The 21,659-nt window shown below is 41.8% G+C and overlaps 1 protein-coding gene across 3 annotated transcripts in view; it reads left to right on the top strand.

Annotated features, from left to right (window-relative positions):
- Nucleotides 1–9,529: 9,529 nt before the first annotated feature.
- LARS2 (leucyl-tRNA synthetase 2, mitochondrial) overlaps nucleotides 9,530–21,659 on the top strand; it is a 118,552-nt gene continuing 106,422 nt past the window's right edge. For all 3 annotated transcript variants that reach the window (XM_067561728.1, XM_067561729.1, XM_067561730.1), the window contains exons 1-3: nucleotides 9,530–9,897; nucleotides 12,241–12,496; nucleotides 16,973–17,101. In XM_067561728.1, coding sequence (XP_067417829.1) covers nucleotides 12,263–12,496; nucleotides 16,973–17,101 — 363 coding nt within the window. In that variant the 5' untranslated portion in view covers nucleotides 9,530–9,897; nucleotides 12,241–12,262. The remainder of the gene's footprint in view (nucleotides 9,898–12,240; nucleotides 12,497–16,972; nucleotides 17,102–21,659) is intronic.

Below are 21,659 nucleotides of genomic sequence, written 5' to 3' on the forward strand. Positions count from 1 at the left end.
ACACCAGTCAAAGCCATATTTTAAGTTTATATGTAAGTTTAGAATGATCAGAAAATAATACATCAAGATATTCCCAGCCCCAAACCTTGAGGTATCAGTTTTGGAGCCTTAATACAGCTATCAGAAACACAAGTTTGATACTTTGTATACTATCTTTAGTAGAGATAAATAAAAATAAATACAATCTGCTTACTCCTGCAATTGTTGTTGTTTTTTAAATGTCTTATGTTCCAAATTGTGAAGAGGAGAAGAAGACAGTTAATTTCTTCCAGGAATGTTTAAAGGTAAATAAATTATTAAAAACAAACAGAAACATTCCAGATATGAGCTACCCCAATGGATAACGCCAGGGTCTTGTCTTGGCAAAATTGTCAATGGCCTTGTTGATATCTAGGTGTTTTGAAGCTTCACATTCACAGGCTAAAATTACCAAGTCACTTAAGCACCCATCTCCCATCATGGATCTTTAATCCTTTACTCTATTAAGCACAGAGAAGTACCTCTCATTTGATGCTGTAGAAACTGGAAAGCTCAACACAACATCTGTAATAGAGAGCAAAGACTGGTAACCCCTTGGTAAGTCATTGAGAACATACTAGAATTCAGAAATTGAAGTCAATTTTTTTGGCGCAAGGTGCTTTTTGGCAACTACAACTTCTGCATCCAGATCACCAAAATTGATTCATAGCGTTGATCTATAGCGACCTGCAATTATTTTCAGTTTCTCATAATCAAGAAAATGGTCATTCTTTGGGTCACAAACAGTTAGTGTAGAGAGCAAACTGAAGTGGGAAGTGAATCGTCCATCAAGTTCAGCAAGTATTCTGTCCAGATCAGGATAGTAGAAATCAGATTGTGTAGATTCTTGAGAGCTCTTAGGAACATCACTTGCAGATGACTGACAAGTGTACGAGAAACAAAAAACAAGGCCAGCTTGAAGGATATTTTGTTAGGTCTTCTTGCCATTTTTGTATTGCTGTGCTCAGCACCTGCGACTGCCTGACCCAGGATAGCAATTTCAAGTTCCTTGGCAATGATTTCAGCTTCATCACATAGTTCCTTCCATTTACTTTCAGATGTTCTCATTTCTTGAAGAGAGGTAATATTGTTTGCTACTAATTCCATAGCAATTGATAAATTCAGGTTTTCATTTTGCAGTTCTTCTGAAGCACTATTCAAAATCTTGAATATTCTTTCCAAACCCAAGAGCCTCAACAGAAAGGAACAGTACTTTAGCCTTGCCTTCAACCCCTGTGCAGTGCTAGCTGATGGTCCATCAACTCTCTCAACTGAAATGGCTTCCAGCCATAGGCGGTGGGTATAGTAGGCTGGGGGAGGCTAAGCTTCCCCAATCAGCTGCCACTAGAAGATCCTCTACCCCACTCATGTTCCACCACTGCTCTGCCCCCAGCATCCACATGCCACCACGAGAGGAGTCAGCCCAGCCCACCCCCCCGCGACTGCTTCTGTGGGCAGGCCAGCAAACCCAGCCTGGGCCCAGTGCCGCAGCTACCACCCTCCAGCACCGCAGGGAATGCAGTGTGAGGCCCGGCATGGCAGGGCCTGGGCTGTGACCCAGGAAAGCAAAGTATGCCCAGCCTTGGAGGGGAAGGCAAGAGGCACGAGCAGCAGGGAGGAGACACTGTTCTTTGTTTGGTGCATCTTTAGTTTCATCAACAAGACAGAAAAATGCTTGGCTTGTTGTTTTTACTGCTGTCACTTAAGGTGTATCTACACAGAAAAAGCTGGGAATGGATTAACCTATCTGAGGTAACTTGAATCCAGCAAGCCAGGTAACAGTAGCAGTGAAGACAGCATAGCCAGGCTTCAGCACGGGTAGTGCAAGTCTGGTATGGACTTTGGGTGCACACTTGGCTTGCTAGCCCATTCTGAAGCCTGTGCTGCGCTGTCTTTCTTTTATATTGTTACCCATGCTAGCTGAATTCAAACTTGGGAAGAATACCTTGGGCAGACTAGCCCATGCACAGCTTTTGTTATGTAGACATATCTTTAAACCTGATGATCATAGAGGCTGGTAGCACCTTGTCTACATCAGGACTACCAGTTACAATGGTGGTAGCTCCAGTGGGGAACTTCTACAGTTTGTTACCATGGACATAACCAGCTTTAGCAGTGCTTGAATTTCCTAGTGCAAACAAGGCCACTGTCAGACTTAATATCGGTGCATCAGTTTCTTCTTCTGGAAAGTAGGATAGTATTACCTAAATCGAGCGTCACCTCAACCCATCCTCTGTGAGGTTGTCAGATCTTAATTTGTGTGCACTCTTCCATTCATTCTGTTAACAGGCGAGAAAAATAGTCCTGAGAGTTGAACTTCTATTCTATATACAGAGATGTGAGTAAGTTTTATTTAAGAGTCTGAATGTTTCCTATTTTGATTTATTTTTATAATTTAGATCTTCAATACATTAGCCCCCACTCCAAATCTAACCACTCAGCCCTCACCAAATCATCATTTGCCATGAAAAAAATAATTGTTTACAGTATAAGGAAATCATATACCAGTAAATCATTTCCTGAGTCACTAAAATACAGATCTCTATTTTAACTTCAGTATGAAGTGTGTGGTTTACTGACTTTCATAAGCTCATTTTTGCAGTTGTTATTTTTTATTGTACACTAAAACTGTGAATTACATTTGTAACCACACAGATCACTTTAACTCACATTTGACAACTAGTATTATCTGAAAGACATTTTACACTAGTTTAGACATCTTTGCTGGGAACTAGGTGTCTATTGTAACAATGGCATAGTGATTAGAATGTGTTTAAAAATGGACCTTTGTTTTCTTAGTTTATCTCCTTTTAACTCCTGTTTACAGATTAACATAATACTTTGTGATTTGACATTTACTTAATATTTAAGTATTTTATTTATTATTTAATATTGAAATATTGTTTTCCCATTGTTACTCCTCTGACACCAGAATAAATTTGATCGATTAACAAGAAGGATTTTTTTTAACTCCTGCCCTTGCTTATCCCTGAAAGCTTAATTGGGTTCTTTCTGCTTCTTTCATCTTCACCAATAATGCATTCAACAATTCTGTTGATGTATGAGGCCAAACAGAATACAGCTTGCTTTTCTTGACTGATGTTGGTTCCTGCACCATTAAGAGTAAAAACATGTTTATATCCATAAAATAAACAGATTTGACTTGAAACAGAGAAAGTACATATATTTGATTGTGGTGACGTTTTTACAGAGCTGCTTTTCTGACCACAACTGGACTTTAAAGAAAAACTCACATTTATTTTTGTCAGACTGGACATACAAGATATTCCAATAAACAATCTGATTATCCATCATCTAAGTCATTAGCTAGGAGAGTGTGCAGTCTTGAGGGTAGAGTAGAAAAATGGGGATCAGGTCTGAGATATATTTCGAGCTCTAATACTAACATGTTCTGACATCTTGTGGCAAGCCATTTAAGGGACACTGGTTAAGTTTAAAATTTTAAAGTTCCTTCCCCACAGATCTCAATCTAATCTTCATAATTCCATATGGCAGGCAGGCAAGTATTATTATTTCCATTCTACAGCAATGGGAACTGACTGAGGCACAGTGTCCAAATACAAAATGGTACTTTAAAAATATATAAGCTTTAAATAATAAACAAGACTCAATCTTTTTCTCAAATTTAAAATGTGGAATTTTCTTGGTGTTTGGTTTTAAACATTCTCCTGTGCGAACTGCAACTCAAACACTGTAGTGTTGCATGTAAGAGCCTTCTGGAAAGTAACTAGCCTTTAAACAGAACTGAAAGTGACTTGAAAGTGCCAGTTTCACTACAGTTTAAAGTCAGTTTCTAGTTTATTATTATTTGTGGTAGGCTAACACCCCTAGAGGGCGGGCAGGTGCAGTAGAGGACAGCAGAACGCTACTATTGGTTAGAAGGATGGTCACTCCATATTGTCTCAGCTGCTGATTGGTGGAGGCAGATGAGGGGGCAGGATGGGTGAACTAGCATAGTTGAGGAAACTGACCACAGGAGCCATAGCTAGAGAACCCAGGCTCCTGGAGAAGGGGACTGGCTGCCCAGCACTACAGGTAAGAGCTCCGCCAGCCTGGGGTTGAGGTGTGCACAGCGAGCAGACTTTGTAGACCATGGAATTTCAGCTAAGCTGGGCCTACTTATAAAATTAAACTACCAAATTAATAAGTGCACATTGCAGAATATGTGAAATGGTGGCTGGAGTCCCTTTTGAAAAGAGGTGATTGTTTCTCATTGCAACACACCCATGCTGTCTTTCTATTCTCAAAGTATGTCTGGTATTTCATTAAGATAACTGTTTATTAATTGCCTCTCTATCTGGACCATTTTCCCTAATGAATTTATCCTCTGGGAGTAACTCATCTATGCAGTAAACAGAAATGTGTTAAATGCAGGGCGTGCTAGACTTCCACGGCTCCAGACCTCTCAAAATACCTTAGGATCAAAGCTAATGGCTGGATGCCACTCCAGGTATTGCTCAATTTAATCACAACAACCCCAATACCCCTTTGTTTGAAGGGTGGAACACTGAAACTAAAGAACAAATCTAGGTGGCTAGCACCTTTTCACTAATTAAAGCACATGGGTCTCTCCCTCTTGTATTGTTTTCTGGAATTCCTGTGTTTACTCATGTAAATTACCAAAATGCTTTGAAAAACATTGGATTCAAGAATATAAAAGAGAAGCAATGGAAATAAGCAAGCAGGCAAGCTTCAAGAGAAGAAGAATCACTCTTGACAAGAAACTGAGAAGAACTACCATCTTGCCCAGCTGCCTTCTGAGACCAAGGATCCAGGCTCTCGGGGAAGCTGCTAAGAAACCATCACCGCCTCTTGCCTGCATTGGTGAGGATAATTGCTTTTGCAGCTAAAATATACTGGGCTTTTGGTTTGGGGGCTCATTTTATATGTTTATAAGTATAGTAATTAAAGCCTTTCTGTCATTATCGAACGAGAGTCATGTCAATTCCTGAGCACACTAATAGCAGATCCCAGTCTGTGAGTTAACAAATTGGAGGCACCACTGGGAGAGTGTGCGAATTGACGACAGAAACGCTTGGGAAAAAGTTGTTGCTGTTTGTTGTTGTGAGCCAGTATCTGAGCAGGCGTGGGGTAGCTCCCCACACTCAGATACAGTCCGAGTATTTAGACCTGAGGGGAAAGGTTCGCAACCTACACTCAGGGGCCCTACCTAGCCTCCGCAGAGGGTGAAGGATAGGTGTAACCAGGGAAGGTTACTAAAGAGGCTGAAACATTTGCTTAACAATGTCAGCACAGGTCAATTCATTCATGGGAACTGTGATGAAACAATTTGTACAGAAAGAAAATTTGGATAAAGGTCCTTGGGGGACTGACCAATTCGCTGGCCCCATGGCATGGAAAGATCTGTGTTCGCAATGGGAAGTCCTTGCCACGGAAATTAAGCCAAAGTTTGGCAAAAAGGACAAGAAAAAGGCTTTGATACAGGGAATGTTCCAAGTGTGTCAGGCATTGCATAAAGAAGTTGTTCGGTTGCAGATTGAGGTTGAAAACCGTGAACTAGAGGTTGTGGTTGTGAAAAAAGAGGTAGAAAATTGGAAAACTAATGCTCAAATGCTTACTGCCCAGAACCTTGGGTTGATTAACACTGCTAAAGAGGAGGGAGAAAAACGAAAGGAGGTAGAAAGACAGGCTGAGGAAATGAAAGTGGAGATAGATCACTGGAAATCTAAAACAGAGGAAGCAGAAGGGGGAATTAGGCAAGTGCTAGAGCAAAACCGTCAGGCACAGCATCAGGGTTCTGATCATTCCAAGTGCAATCAACAGATTGCTGCCCTTAAGGAGGAATTAAAAGCCTCTAGAGGTATCATTTCAGCAGTCCATCCTGAAATAATTCAAGGCTCCTTTAATAAGGATGCAGAACTATACCCACCTCCGTACAGCCCAGATCCTCCAGCCACTATGCGTCTGATAAACACAGATCACAATTCCCCGCCGCTGCCAATGTGCCCTGCATTAATATCCAATAATGTACCTATGGCACCTGTCACTGCCCATACCATGCAAATTCTAAATGCCCAGAATGAAATTACTGGCACCCATACACGGGTAGAGAATACCCCAATGACACCTGCACAAGCAGCTGCACTTGCTAAAACTCTCGGACCCTTAAATAGCTCCACTGTTTTGGACTGGATTACAGCAGTCCATAATATGCCCACTTTTCATTACCAGTTCGACCTGCCAGCTTTATTTAGGGAAACCATGCACCCTTCTAACTATGCTGGACTCCCTAATGATCTTAAACTTGGAGCCATCACCACTCACATGGACGCTTTAAAACAACTCATCCAGTATCTCCGCCCAGGAGATAATATGTTGGGCTTATTTTACTCTGAAAAACAAAATCTTGGAGAGCCTCCAGAGTTTTTCATTGAAAAGAAAAAACTTTTAGGTCTCCTGTCAGGAATTATTCCTACCCCAGCTCAGGGACAACAGTTTAACTATGATACCCCTGATTTTAAAACAGCAGTGTTGCAGGCTTTAAATCATGAAATGCGGCTAGTGGCAGTTAACTTTCCAGCCCAAATCACCCTAGCAGAAATAAAGACACGACTTTGTGATGCATATAATGCAACCTCTGCAATGGCTCTTAGTCAAAAGCCTAAAGCGAAGGTTGCTGCCTATCGCGGTGGCCATGGGCGAGGATATCCCCGCACAGCCGACCGAGACGGATCAAGAATTAACACTCTTGACCCTGTCAGAACAGAGATATGGCGACAGCTAGTCCAATATGAACCCCGAGACGCCATCCACGGGTTACCCACGCATGAACTCCTCCGCCGCCTGGCTGGACACCAAGAGCGAGAGCGCAGCCTACAGGGCAGTGCTGATGGTACCCCACCAAATAATGCCCCTACCCATACTGAGCATTAGGCCAGCCCGGTTTCCCTGGTCCGTCTCTCAAATATCCTTGCACCCATAACATACGATCAGTGGGGACGGCCTGAGGTACAGGTCTTTTGGAAAGACCCAAGCTCTCTAGGGAAACTGAGGCAGCAACAGATGTTATTGGATTCGGGTGCATCTCTCTCCATTTTAAGCTGTGAGGTAACAGACTTCCAGTACGAAACTTGGGGGAGGGAGGCAGGTGCCCTCTCTGTCCTCCCCAAATGGCACCCCTGATCACTGGATACCCATAGAAATTCCAGATCCTCCATTCCCAAAGGAACAGTGTACCCCAGTTTACCAGTGTTACCTTAATCCCCGCTCTTGTATCACATACAGCACTTGTGTTCGATTGTAGTAAAAATAAGGATGTTTATTTTAAGAAAATATAACATTAAAATAGAAACAAATGAGAGCAATGGAAACAAATGGTTACATATGAAACAAAATCATAAAATGCCTACACTTATTAATAGAATAGAATTCATAGAATAGATTCTCACCGCAAAGTTCAGTCTTTTGCAGCGTTTGCTAGACCCAACAAGCCAGGACCAAATTTTTCATAAAGCACCCTCACTCATCAAGATACCCACCTCTCCAGTGAATGGATGCAGTGTCTTTCTCCATCCCGTGATATACTGAATCAGTCTTTTGTCTTTATTCACAGACAGGGTGACCCCCTTGATGTTATATCATTCCGTTTTACTGCCAAGTAGTTTCAATGCCTATGGTTTGTCTTTGATGGTTTTCTACTGACATTTCTGGGTTGGTGCAAAGATGGACAATTGAGCAATACATTATGTAATTGAGTAGCTAGAAAAGGGTGAACACTCCCTTTCGTTTGAATGGGCCATCATCAAGATATATGATTATCTGGTGTCTCTCTTTTACTCCAAAAACATAAGGGCATAATTTTCAGTATAGTTACTTTATTCCTTAAATATTAAACATACAGACATCACACAATGAGTTGTCTAGTTATAAGTTATAAGCTTTCAGTAGAGATGTCACATGCTACCCTTTATGGATAAATACCATGAAAGAGGAGTATTGAGTGTAGGAGTTGCTCATAAAGAACAGTAAACCCTTTGCCAGTTGGCACCAATGGGCCCTTGTATAACACTTACCTACACTGTGAATTCTCCAGCAAGCCAGCCTAAGCAGGCCGGCATCTGTGCTTTGCTTACTCTTCGAAGGCTCTGAACAACGTAATAGTCCACAGCTATAGGTTACCACATGGCCCTTTCTAAGCAAGCACATTTATTCCTAAAGTGAAAAGTGTAAGTATTATGGCAACAACATATTAAAAAAATAAAAGCATATATACATACTAATAAGCTTACTAGAGCTCACCCTGGCACCCTTGGGCTCTGGTAGGATTCAGTTCTTCAAACCCAACCATGGGGTTTTTCTGTGGTCACGAGTTCATAACACCTTTTGCTCAGAACAAGAAGTTCTATGCATATGTTAGTGTTTTCTTTATACAGCAGGGGTTTTTGATATCCAGAGACCATGAATAGAAAACCCACTTCACTCTGTCGCAAAAGTCCCTTCTTGTCTAGCACAACGTTTAAAATAATCCTTTGATGTTCATAACACTTCCCAAGATCTACACAGGCCACATATCTCCCCGAGAGAACTTACATACAATTCTACAATAATACATAAAGTTTGCATTTATCAGACAATAGTCTACAGCTATTTAAACTTAATTCAGTAAGAGCTCCCAAAGATAGTGCAGGAAATTGCTATATCTGTCACAACTAGATTTAAGATTCAAAACCTCTAATCAATTTTGTGTGTAAAGTTTTGGATGAAGGCTGAAGCTGGGTCTTATTTTATTTAAGCATTCTGCCCTTGCATTGGTAAAACAGTGGTGGGAGCATGGCTTTTAAGCGCTGTGATTTCATCAGCTTCTGCCTGTGCACCAGGATGCCGCAGGATTTCTTTTTAGAAAATAAATAAAAGTACAAAATAAGGATTGGAGGGGGGAGGGTTGGGTTTGACCGTTAAACACGAAATGCACCTGGCTGAGGCCCTGCCTACGTGGTTTTTTGTACCAGTCCCGCACTCTTCAAGAGTGGCACCTGTTATGTGAGATGGGGGACTTGCACTGGTGGTGAGAAGCACCCACACTCTAAGTCACATGAATGCAAGCCTGGTTCTGCAAGGGCTCAGAATGTCTGCAGTAAGGGTTTGCACCAGCATAGCTACCTGTGGGCAGTAAGTGACCTTCGTACAGGGTGATCCGATGTCCCAATTTTATAGGGCCAGATCTGGTATTTGGGTCTTCTGTCTTTTATAGGCGCCTATTATCTCACATCCCCATACCAATTGCTATTTGGTCAGGTAACCCTGAGCAGCCCAGGGGACAAGGGAAAGGGTGGGGGGAGGAAGGGGAGAAGCAGGGATGGGCAGGTTCCATATTCCTACTCCGTGGGGACAAGAGGGGCTGGGCCCCGCGAGTGAGGCACGTGGGGGCAGGCGGCAGCACGTGACATCCCTCCCGCAAGGGAATAAAGTGATCTGCGCGAAGGAGTGCCACACCCCAGTCCTGGCAAAGGGACGGGGCGGGGAAGGTGCCTCAGGGGGCGGGCGCAGACCCACGTGGAGGAAGGCTCGGCGGGGCACAATAGCGAGCTCCCGCCTCCCCCCCCCATGTGTATGTCGCGCGGCTGCAGTGAACCAGCCACCACCAGCAGCAGCCGGGCAACTGCGGGGGCGCGGCCGGGCCCCGCCACACAATCTGGTGGGGGGGGGGGCGCAGAACGCACAAGCCCCGCCCCGCGCCTGCCGCCCGCCCGAGGCCCCGCCCCTTCCCAGGGGGGGCGGGTCCTTTGAGCGGCAAAAAACATGGCGGCGCCCAGCGCGAAAATGGAAGTCAGCCGGAGCGTGTGAGCGGTGGGGGCGCGAGCGGCCGGCCCGGGCTCGTCGCGCGGATAATACCCGCAGGTAACACGAGCCTTCTCCCCCTGCCCCGCGCACAGCTGTGGCTCGAGGTCGCGGCCACGCCCTCATTCACAGCGCCGTAACGGCCCCGAGTCCGAACCATCCGCACGTGACCCTCCCCGTAACGGCCCTAACGGCCCGTGTGCAAGTGCAACCTGCCCGCCCCCCGTCCCGCCATAACGTCCCCCAGCCTATGGCACCTCCCTGCCCATCCACCACCGTGCAGCGAGTACCCACCCCCCCCCTCCACTCAGCATCCCCACCCGTCAGCTAGACTCCCCAAAACATTCCCTAACCCCAGCCCTGCCAGCCGATGTAGAACCTGGTAGTTCCCTCTGTAAACCGTGCACTAGCCTAGAACCCTCCTAGAACCCTCCTGCTGGCACCAATGCTATTGGGAAAGGGAACAATCCCCCTAAAGCGTCCTATCCCAGAACCCCTGCCCCAACCTAGAATCCCTGTAACTACCCCCTCCCCAAAGCATGCCCCAACCCAAAACCCCCATCCTGACTTAGAACCCCCTATAATTACCTTCTCTCTAAAGCATCCCACACCCTTTTCCCTCTAACTCCTCTCCTCTGATCTCCCCACCCAGTGCAGCGTGATCTCCCATATCAGCACACCATCACAGGAGTGGCTTCACAATATTTTGACCTTTTTTTTTGTTCAGAATTGAATAAAGAGAATCTGACTGTTTCAATTCATTACTTGCATTACACTAATGTGTGGGGCCTCAACCACAGTTGGGGGGCTCATTGCATTTGGCACTGTAGTGCGTGCTAAGAACTAGTCCTTCTTCCCCTTATAGTTGAGAGAGATGGGGCAGATAGGAGAGAAGACCAAGCACACAGCTCTCTTTATTTGGTAATACCTTCAATAAATTATTCAAGTGGGGGAAATGTCTGTTTTCAGCCACTGAAAGATTTAGAGACCCCACTGAAAATTAAAACTTTCAGGTGTTTGATTCCTAATGCTTTCCCCACAAATAGTTTGTCTCTTCTGAGTGAAGGATTCAGCTACATTAGTTAAGGAAGAAATCTGGGAAGGAGTAATGCTGAAGGAGACCACCCATGGGGATGAGAGTAGATAATAGTTTGCAGTGCAAAAGAGCAGCAATATGGCCAATGTCGTTTGCATAGACAGAGACATCACATTGTGGAATGAGGTGGTGGTATATAGCGCTTTCCAAAGGAAGTCAGTATCATTATAGCCATTTTATAGAGGGGAAAACTGAGGCCTAGGAAGGTGAATGACTTGCCCAAAGTCACCCCACCAGGTCAGTAGAACCCAGATTTCCTGAATCCAGTACTCCCTAGCCATTTTTTTTTAAATTACACCCCTAACCAAAATAATTGTACCCCTACAACTTTCAAGGGAAGACTAGTCCTAAGGATGGAGAAGAATTGGCATGATGCAAGCAAGGGCTGTCAATAGAAGCAATGGGATGAGATTAAAAATGGGGAAATTTAGGATAAATCTCAGGAAAATCTTCCTTGCCAGTAAGGCCTTTTTTTTTTTTAAGGCTGTGTACTATTCTCCTAAGGGAAATGAGAAAAGCTTTTAGCATTAGCAGCAATACTATCAGGAACAATCCTACATTGTCAGAGAGATTAACTAATAGGTCTTTTCCATCTCTGTCTTCTTTTTTGTGATAACCAGATTGAGGCCTCCAAAACTGTGTGAAGAGAAGTTTCCATACCTTGCCCCTTTTTGTCTAAGAGAATTGGGGCTTAATGTCATCGTTGTCTTGACTTGTTGAACCACATCCAAAACTGATGTGGGGGGAGGGTGTTAAGTAATGAGTATTCCATCTAATCCTTCAGGGGAATAAATCAGCAGGCACCCCTTAGCAAAATGCCCAGTTGAGAATGCCAGTCTGAAATCTAGCAACTATAGTTCACACCTATGGCTTTTCAGCAATTGCAAATATATTGACTATATTTGAGATTTTTCCAACTCCCACCTTCCCCTGCCCTCATCCCAAATAACTATTAAAACATTTTAATAACATTTTCCAAATTCTGTCAGTTCAAATGTCTACAATATCAGGGGGTTGATTTGGTTTTCTTGGAGATTGTAGAATGATTTCACCCCTTTAGGAAATAATCTAATAGTTCCAAACTAGTTTCTTGTTGATGCCCTGCAAGGGCCACAGCCAGTTCTTTAAATTGAAAGATGAGTATTTTAACAACCCAAACAGTTTGAAATAGAAATAAGTGCAATGTGAAATAAACAAATATTGTTTAAACCATGCTTAAAATATGTTTCATTGCAATAAAATTGTCATTTCTACTGTAGTACTCATGCTTGACCTTAGATTAAAAATTATGTTCTTGTATTTTTCAGAACAGCCATTGTATCCTAAAAAATGCAATCTGCTTGGCAAAGATTTGGAGTTTGTTCCTCGTGTCTGAAAAGGCAGCTGAATGGCTTGGTGGGCTTAATTAAATGGCAAAGGAAATTGGTTCCAGGATGCGTCAGATCTATTTACAGTGAGACAGGGAAGTGGGAAAGAGACTATGGAGTGGAAACAAGAAAGAAGGTTGAAAAGTGGTGGCTTCCAAGAACAAAGGAACAGTTCTGCAAAATTTCAGAAACAGATGTAAGCATTATAAGAAACTTGAAAAATTCATATTAGTTTTTTCTCTCAAACTAAATATTTTTGAAAGCATCAGTCTGGAGTACTTAAGATAGATGTTTTAAACAGTGTTGTGTGGTAAAGCACCCCCCTCAGTCTTGCCGGATAACGGCTGTCTCCTCTGCTGGGACAGGCCTGGGGTAAATCTGCCCCACCCTGGATGAGGCTTTTGCTTTTCTCCTCATCACCTCTCTGTTAGAGTGCTCAGGGTGGGCCTTGGTTTGAGCCTGTGGAATGTCCTTCTGGTGAGCCAGTCAGTCTATATGGCCCAGACCCCAGGGAAGTACCTTTCTCTGGCCCCTTCAGTGGGGTTGTAGATGTGGTGGTGTCACCCTGGAGGTCAGAGGTGTATCAACTCATCCCCCACCAAGCTGGTGCCTGGGTTTTTCCTTAGTGCTTCTTCCCAGACGGGGAGCAACAATCTCCTAAACTGAGGAAATCACCTCCTACTACCACAAGCCTGGCTAGCTAGCTTGCTTGTGCTTGCTCCCTTAGCAGAGGAGTGGGGTGAGGGAGTTTAGTAAGGGGGTTTAGTAAGCCTGGAGTTACCTTTAATTGGGCCCAGGTCCTCTAACTGACCTGCAGTAACTTCGCCCCTGCCTGCAGGGAAAAGGGCCTTAAACATTCTGGGGCTCACATACCTGTCCTCAAACTACCCTTTTTTATATTGTGGATCTTCAGATTAAGAACTCTGCAGTTTTAATTTTGTTTTCCCCTAAAAGTCAGGGTAGGCTCCTGAAAAGTTGTTAAACAACAGGCTAAATGTGAAAGTGTCCACCCTCACTCTAAACATTTCCCTGTTCAAAGTATGAAGATTCTTCATTGATATTTATATAGTAACTTTTAAGTCTTGGTAGTCCATGGAGGGAGGGGGAGTTTGAAGTTGTTGTAAAATGTTGCAGATTGTAGCCCATATCCTGCCTGAATTACCATGATGTTTATGAAAAGTATCTTTAATAAAGCTGGATACAATTTGGCTTGGGGAAGCAGGGGGGAACCTTTTGTAGCCATCCGGCCTGACTTTACCACAGTTATCACATATAATCTACTTAGCAAAAATATATGATGTAATATACTTATTTGAAACAGTTACAATGGAAAAAAAAAATCCATTAAATAAAGACACAACATAGTTAACAACAGACAAAAGAATTTTTAAACATGTCTCCCATTCAATAGTTTTCTTCTAAATAAAATATTGACTGACAGTAAAACCAAAATATTTGTTTAGGTTTTTTAAAATACTTCTTTCATGCTAATAGTAATAAAAATTTCCTGAGGTGTAATGTATTGGAAGTAATAGGATACCAACTGATAAACACAAATAGACCACTCTCAAAAGAAAACTATAATTAAAAAAAAAAGAATGTGTTAAAATGACCAGCAATCAGGAGGATATTGGGAACACAGCTTTCCTGGTCATGAACAAGAAAATATGATACATGTGGTGATTTGTACAACAAATCTCTTCCCCCAACTTCTTACTAAATAGTTACTCATTTTATAAATCTAAATATGTGTATTCAGAATATGCATGTTCAGATATATTTAAATATATACACATCTCATTCTAGGCTTTATGAAGTTAGTTTTTCATCACTACTAGGATTAGTTTTACAGAGGAGGGGAGAGTGATGTTTGTAAAGTAATAAAGCTGCTGAGAATAAGAGGTGATTATGGGCAGAGAGTCATGTAAATCACACAATGGCCCAAAAAACTCATCTTTGTTTTTTTGAGAGGAAACTTTTCAGTATCAAAAGATGCCAAATCAGAGGAAAGCAGCAAAAGTGATTACAGGGCTTGCAGACTTCGTATGAGGAAAGATTAAAAACCCAGGCCCGATTCTTTAATCTGATAACATGAATGCAGAACTCCTCGCAGGCAAATGGGACTTTCATTGATTTTAGAGGGACTCTACTCAGGTACAGGGGGTTCACCAATGGTAATCAGATTTCAAGATTAGAGCCTAAATGCATGCACATTGGTCAAACAATGACTAATGACTGATTCTTGTAATTCCTACAATGTGCTTAATTTTGTATACACAAGTAATTCTGTTAATTTCACTGGGACTGCTCAGATATGTAAAGGATGTGTGTATGTAAGTACTGCTGGATTGGAGCTGAAAGGTGACTATGCTAACTGAATGTAACTGTTAGAAGATTGTAAACACTAAGGCTACTTCTACGGTTAAAATGCTACAGTAGTGTTTCAGTGCAGACATTTGTTATGGTGAAGGGAGCAGTTCTGCTGTCACTGTAGTTAATCCACCTCCCTGAGAGGCAGTAGCTAGGTCAAGGGAAGAATTTTTCCAACGACCTAGCGCTGTTTACATCAGGGAGGTTGGGTCGACATAGTGAAGTCTCTCAGGGATGTAGATTTTTCATAGAACAGAGAGACGTAGCTATACATTTTCAGTGTAGATCAGCCCTAAACAGAGTGAGGAGTTGCTTAGGGTGATACAAGTATAAGGTAAAATCAAATGAGGTATATTTTAGGCTGAATATAAGAGAGGTTTTCTAAAAGTGGTATCTCTTCTGCTGTGAAATAGTCTCTCAAAGAAAAGGGTGGAAACATCCATTGTTTGAGACTTTTTTTTAAACTGGCTTGGACAAAGCACTGAAAACATACTGTAAGAACCAATCCTAGATTGTGAGCAGAATGGTTTAGGTGATTTAAACCTAAGATCCTATTTTCCATGGGAAATACCTGTGGGTCTCATGCAAGAGAGAGCCATTTTTAAAGTAAATCCTTCTGTAGGTCTAATAAGGTGGACTTCCACCAAACACTTTTAAAAAAAATTAACAAAAAATTTTAAAAACCCTTTGAGATTGTAAACTTTGTAAGGAATCAGTTTTCGAAGGGCAGCTTGGCTTCACTGATCAAGTGCAAAATCTGTTGCATGTTAAATTTATATTTAGGGAAGCTGGTTTCTCAGCTTTTTTCTGTAATTGAAAGCATCCCAAGAACAATGAATGACTGTCTAAAAAAAAATCCTCCCTATGCGTGAAGATCTTCAAAAAACAATTTTAGTATAGTATATACCCTATCTCTAATACAATTCCATGATTTTTTTCCTACTCTTATCTATGTTCAGTCACATAGCTATAAAAATTCATTCTACCTTCTCATTTGCTTCTCTTTTCCCTTTACCTGCCCTACCTCAGGCAGAAGATAGAAGTCATTAAATTGTCACAAAGATAGAGAGGTGACCTGAGTTGCATGGAGAAGGAAAATAAGATGAGAATTGTGGTGCGTGGCAGGGGAAGCATTGGTTTAAATGCAAGCCTTTTTAGTATGAGGCAACAATTGAGAAAGCATTCATAAATATGCAAAACTCATACGATTATTTTTTAATATTTGTTTAATTCCTGGTGTTGCTGTGACATTTAATCAAATCTGGTGTTAAGGTGCTAGTTGTCTCTAGTATCCCAGTAAAGTGTTCCGATTCTCTTTAGTTTTGCTGTTTACTGGGGAAACAAATGGGAGAATCTGCAGGGGAAAATATTTTTGGAAGAGAGTGTTTATTAAATAGGAATACAGATTAATAGTGTTAGTATTTTTTAAAAGTTATCATAGTATTTTTATAACACCAGCATGTAAAGAATAATGGACTAGCATGTAAATTGTTGAACAATAGATAGAATGAGCTATACAGTGACCAAAAATTCAATTGTGAATAATTTATAGGAAAGATTAAAGTTGCAAATAAAAAATAATAATGTTACAAATATTACTTTATTAAAAATGTTAGAATTTAAGTATTTTAACTTACTGTTCACTATTTAGGCCTCTTTTTTTGTATTTTTAGATTTTGCAGTAGGAATATAGCGATCAATTTCACTTTAATTTATAGTCAGTGTTTACTCAACTTAACATTTCAGGTTCTTATGCAATAGCTCAGTACTTTAGTACTTGAGTTGTAAACACTCTAGAGGCATGTTCATTTGCTTTTAAAAACTTTTTAAAAGAAATAATTAAAACACTTCTGTTCTAGGTTTGGATTTTATAAAATCCAAAATTTGGGGCAATTTTGACCTCACCCTTTTAAAATATAGCACCAATTAGTTTTAAACGAACAGTCATATCTTTTTTCCCTCTTCTGTTATCTTGTAAAAGAATCTTTTATAAAAACAGGTATATGCAAAAACACCATGAACATTTTAATTGACCTTTGAGCTAAAACACTAGGTTCCAGATTCTCTGTTAGTGTACATTGATACAACCCAATTGAAGTTTGGATCCCTGGCGGTTTATACCACCAGAAAACTTAACTTAGTTATTTTTGATTCATACCCTATTTTTGTACCGCTGTAACATGACTTTTTGTTTAAAAGAAGTTTTAGAGACTGTATCTTATGTGCTTATTGGGTTTTTTTTCAAAATCAATTTAAAAATTAAATGCTTTTTTTTTTTTTTTTTTTTTTAAATTGTTACTAGAAATCAAGACCAAAGTTTTATGTGCTTTCGATGTTCCCATACCCTTCTGGAAAGCTGCATATGGGCCATGTTCGTGTCTATACCATCAGTGACACAATAGCACGGTTCCAGAAAATGAGAGGGATGCAGGTAAGGAAAGATTTGCAGTAGGTTAATCTGTTGATATCTTAATCTTATTAGTGAACAAGGAATTAGTAGATATGAAACCCTGTGCTTCTGGAGCATGGATGTTGAAAAAGTAGATCAGCTCAATGTAACATTTCCAAATGTGGGAAAGGAAAGAAGTGCTGGGCTGGCCCAGCAATTAAAAGCCCAAGCTGGAGAGCCCACTGCTGGTGTAGGCAACCAGAAGCTGGGAAAACCAATTAGCTTCCCCAAAAGAAAATGGAGGACAGGAACTTGAAGGAGGTGATCAAGGCTCCAGAGAAGAATTACAATGTGAGTGAGAAACACCCTTAAGTGAGAGGTAAATAGATCTGGGTCCAGAGGGAAATGTAGAGAACCTGGAGAATGGTGGGGGAAAAGGTCAAAGATGATCGAGTATTTTGGGAAGGGGACCAGAGAGAAAGAAAGATGGACAGGCAGGGACCTTGGAGAATGATTGGGAAAGAATATTGATGTAAGAGAGGGAGAGAAGAGAGAGCCCAGTAATGTGGGAAAGGAGTAAAAGAGAGAAAATGAGAATGAAGATGAGACACTGTTCATAGACTTTAATCATTGCTCTAAGTATAATGTGCTCACTCTGAATGCTATTGTCACACTGGCTGGATGGGGGTGGGGGTGCATTTATTATATTGTTTAACATCAGTATGTCAAAATCATAATAATTCATATGAGATATGTCATGTCAGGTACTGTTAGAAAGGCTATAATGTGCTAAGTAAGATAATAATGTTTATGTCCATGTGTTTTGTGTGTAATGGAAGTTATGGATATGGTTGATATGTCTGTATTTCAAATTGTGCTGTGTCTGAGCAACACCCCAGACAGGATGGTTGCAGCACAAGCACCTGCTTAATGGCCCATTAAGGAAACTCACAGTTACGATGAGCCAGGGGGAGAAGCTGGGGCAGTCACTCATGTGACCCTGGGCTCCATCTTATTCCTGTAAAATTCCACAAACTGCATGGCAAAGACCAAAGGACATAAAAGGCAGCTGCCCGAGATCCATTTTGTCTTTAGTCTGTCTTCAGTCTACCGTCTACCTCTGGATCAACTCATCTGCAACTGAACAGAAGCTGTGAAACAATGGACTGAGACCCATCCAGGTACTGGATGTATACCAGAGGGACTATACAAGCCTGCAAATGCCACAATTCTACTAGAAACCTGATATATATGGACTTTCAATTTGTATGTATCTGATTGCTTTAATCCTTTAACATTTCTCTTATAGTTTTTCTTTTTTTATAATAAACCTTTAGTTTTAGTTACTAAAGGATTGGCTGGCAGCATGGTATTTTGGATCAGATCCAAACATATATTGAACTGGTACCGTGGCTGATCCTTTGGGGTCAGGAGAAATCTTTTGGTAAAGAGCATAGAGTTTTAAATAACTTTATTGGACCTAGTGGCTGATTGGGAGCCAGAGACTGAAATGCAGTAAAGGGGGCTGTATATATTTTTATTTTGGCTTCTTGATAACCAGCGTGGGGAATCAGAAGCACTGTTTGTGGCTGGTTGTGAAGTCTGACTTCAGTGTCACCCACCAGCACTGGGAGAATCTGTGCTTCTTTTACAGCCTGCCCTGACCTTGGCATTTTCAGATGGCTACCCTAGGCACAGACGGGTCACAGCTATCACGGGAGGATACAAGTAGATAAAATTGAAGAGAAAGACAGTGATGTCTCTTTGGATTTTTAGCATGTTGGGTCATTGGGACTGTCAAGTGTTCGTGTGTCACTGGATTATTCAGTATCCTGTCTTTCCAAATCCTCAGTGTGTATATTAGGGCTCGTCTCCATGGTGCGGCAATGCTCACTGAGCTGTGATTTCTAAAGCTAGTTAACATGAGTGCACACTTTAATTCAGCATAACCTTAAATCTGACATGAGGTTTTGTGTGGTAGGAAATGCCAGATAAAATATTTTTTGGCAACGTGTAAAAATTTGTTGGTCCTGCTTTGAGCAGGGGGTTGGACTAAATGACCTCCTGAGGTCCCTTCCAACCCTAATATTCTATGATTCAATGTGCGTTAATTGGTCCATGGGTACCCTGATGGTGTGCACTAAAAATGCTTTACTCTAGGGGTTCTAGAGATGTGTGTCAAAGTGCACTAGGGAACTTTTAGTGTGCTGCAGCAGGGTCGCCACAGACCAATTAGTGTGCAACACATTGCTGCAATTTAGAACTCACAACTTCATAGTATGCATTGCCACACCGGGGAGATCAAGACTTCATGCAGCAGATGAACATTCCATGTACCTATGATGTCTGCTGCTTTACAGTAATGCATTGATGCCTCTGAAATCCCTAGAACGGTGGGTAGTTAGTTATTCTTTGTTTAAAAAATAAATGTGTGCATACTCTAATGTTAATCTATGGTCATTCTTTTTGTGTGCTATGCCACTATCAGATATCATTAAGAATATTGATGGAGCTGGTTTGTTGATGAGAATTTTGGTTCTTGCTCTGCATTAAGTCTTAGAGCAGTGGTTCTCAACCTGCGGCCCAATCAGCACAGCTGCGATCCATGTGACATCGTCAGGGCCATTTGTTAGTATATATATATATATATATTGTGTGGATGCAGTCCACATTACACACACACAGCTGCATATGCGGCCCACCATGGTAAATAGGTTGAGAACCACTGGCCTAGGGAAATGTTATTTTAGCATGTAACATAGCTCTCATTGACAATGGGAGATGTGCAGCAAGCTGAAAACATGCTTCCTATTGTACCCACTCATATACATGAAATTAAAATAAATCGTTGGCATCATTAGGTTACTAGAGGTATATTTCGCATATTTTTTTAAATGGCTTATTCTGATTGCAAGTACACATAGCAGTTCACCTTTGTTGTGTGCAACTGCCCAGCTGACCACACCGGATCCATGGACTAAATGTACTCTTGCCTAGAGGAGATAGGAGGTATTAGATTTCCTGGGCCTGCAGGAAGAAGAGGCTGTACAAGCGTAGCTGTAGAAACGTGGCTATCTATGAATAGATTGAATGCAGGCAAAGGGTTAGGACAGGGGTCAGCAGCAGTGGTGCATGAAAGCAAAGGAACTTCACCAGGGATACCACAGGGCTAGGGAATGCAACAATAGATCTGGTGCTTCGCTGCAAATATGCAGCTTCTGCAATGAACTGCTTGCGTGGCGGAGACCCCAACAGCACCTCACACACCATTATGGATACCTCGGAGAAGCCGGAGACATAGACATAGACTGAACAGTGCAGAAGAGGAGAGGAGCATCAGGGGACTCCGGTTATGCTGCAGACCTGTTTGAGACTCTGCCACAGTCTAGCCATTCCCACCAAGCAAGCATGCATGAGCAAGGTGAAGGGGATGGGAACTTGGGTAAGTAAGTGTGTGCATGCATTTTTCTTTACAACATTTAAATGTAAAAATGGTGTCCAGCCCATCCCCCAGTTAACAAGACACAGGTATCGACTTTTAATTGTTTTACTTGTACGAGAAGAGGTACAGAGTTAGAGTTGGCATTTGTTTTTCATTCCCCTGTTGGGTTAGGAGGCAGGGGACCATTCAGAGCTGGAGGGTAGGGGCAAGCTCACCACACAGATCCAGGAATGTGGCTCTTCGCATCTGAAAGTTCTGCAGCCACTGCTCATCATCCCAAATCTGCATTACAACGTGATTCCAGCTGTCAGTGCTTGTTTCTTAGACCCAGAAGCGGCGCTCCATCACCTGCAGCTGCTCTGTGAACACCGCCAACAACCTTGGATTGTTTTTTGCTCTGTCCCTTAACAAACTGTCCTAGAAGAAATCATCAAGTCCCCTGTTGTTGTGACACTTCCTGTGGATCTGCAAATGCAGAATAATTGTGTCATATATGTGCAATGTTCATAAGAATAATGCAGAGTTCTGCAGGCTCCATGTGTTAGTCAGAGATGACGGACAGCGACAAGTGCCATACGAGTTTATGGAATTTTTTTAATAAAAGGCATGAAAATTATGAGATAGGGATGGCATTATGGGATGGAGAAAGTTGTATGCTGGGCACTTGACACCCTAGGTCTCGGAGATCCCTGGATGAGTCATTTCTACCCCACAACAGGTGAAAATATTCCCAAAGGCATTGCCCTGGTTGGTGGTGTGAGCACACAGGAATATTTACTTATGGTGTATTGCACTTTGTAACAATACAAATACTCCTGGTGAATGTACACAGCACTGATGCAAGCAGCCAAGTGTGCACGTGCTTGTACAATATACAATCTTTGGTGGCAGAAGATGAAGCAACTTGCGTTGACCACAGTTTGTAGTGTAGACATGGCCTGAGGCTACCTCATTTTCATTACAAAAGCAGGTCTTTATTTCTGAGGTTGCCTAACTTCCATTATCTGGAAAGTTCTAAAAGGCTTTTCTCCCAACCAGTTTTTATATGAGATAAAATTTCAGACCTTGCATTTCAATTTCTTTTTACCTTTTATGTGAAAATAGACTACATGAAGTATATTAGAGGCAGTGGTTGCAGAACACTCTGAATTTCCTGTG

This window comes from Emydura macquarii, unplaced genomic scaffold, assembly GCF_026122565.2.
Source record: "Emydura macquarii macquarii isolate MOO-44397 ecotype Brisbane River unplaced genomic scaffold, CSIRO-AGI_Emac_v2 contig_2422, whole genome shotgun sequence".
NCBI lineage: Eukaryota > Metazoa > Chordata > Testudines > Chelidae > Emydura > Emydura macquarii.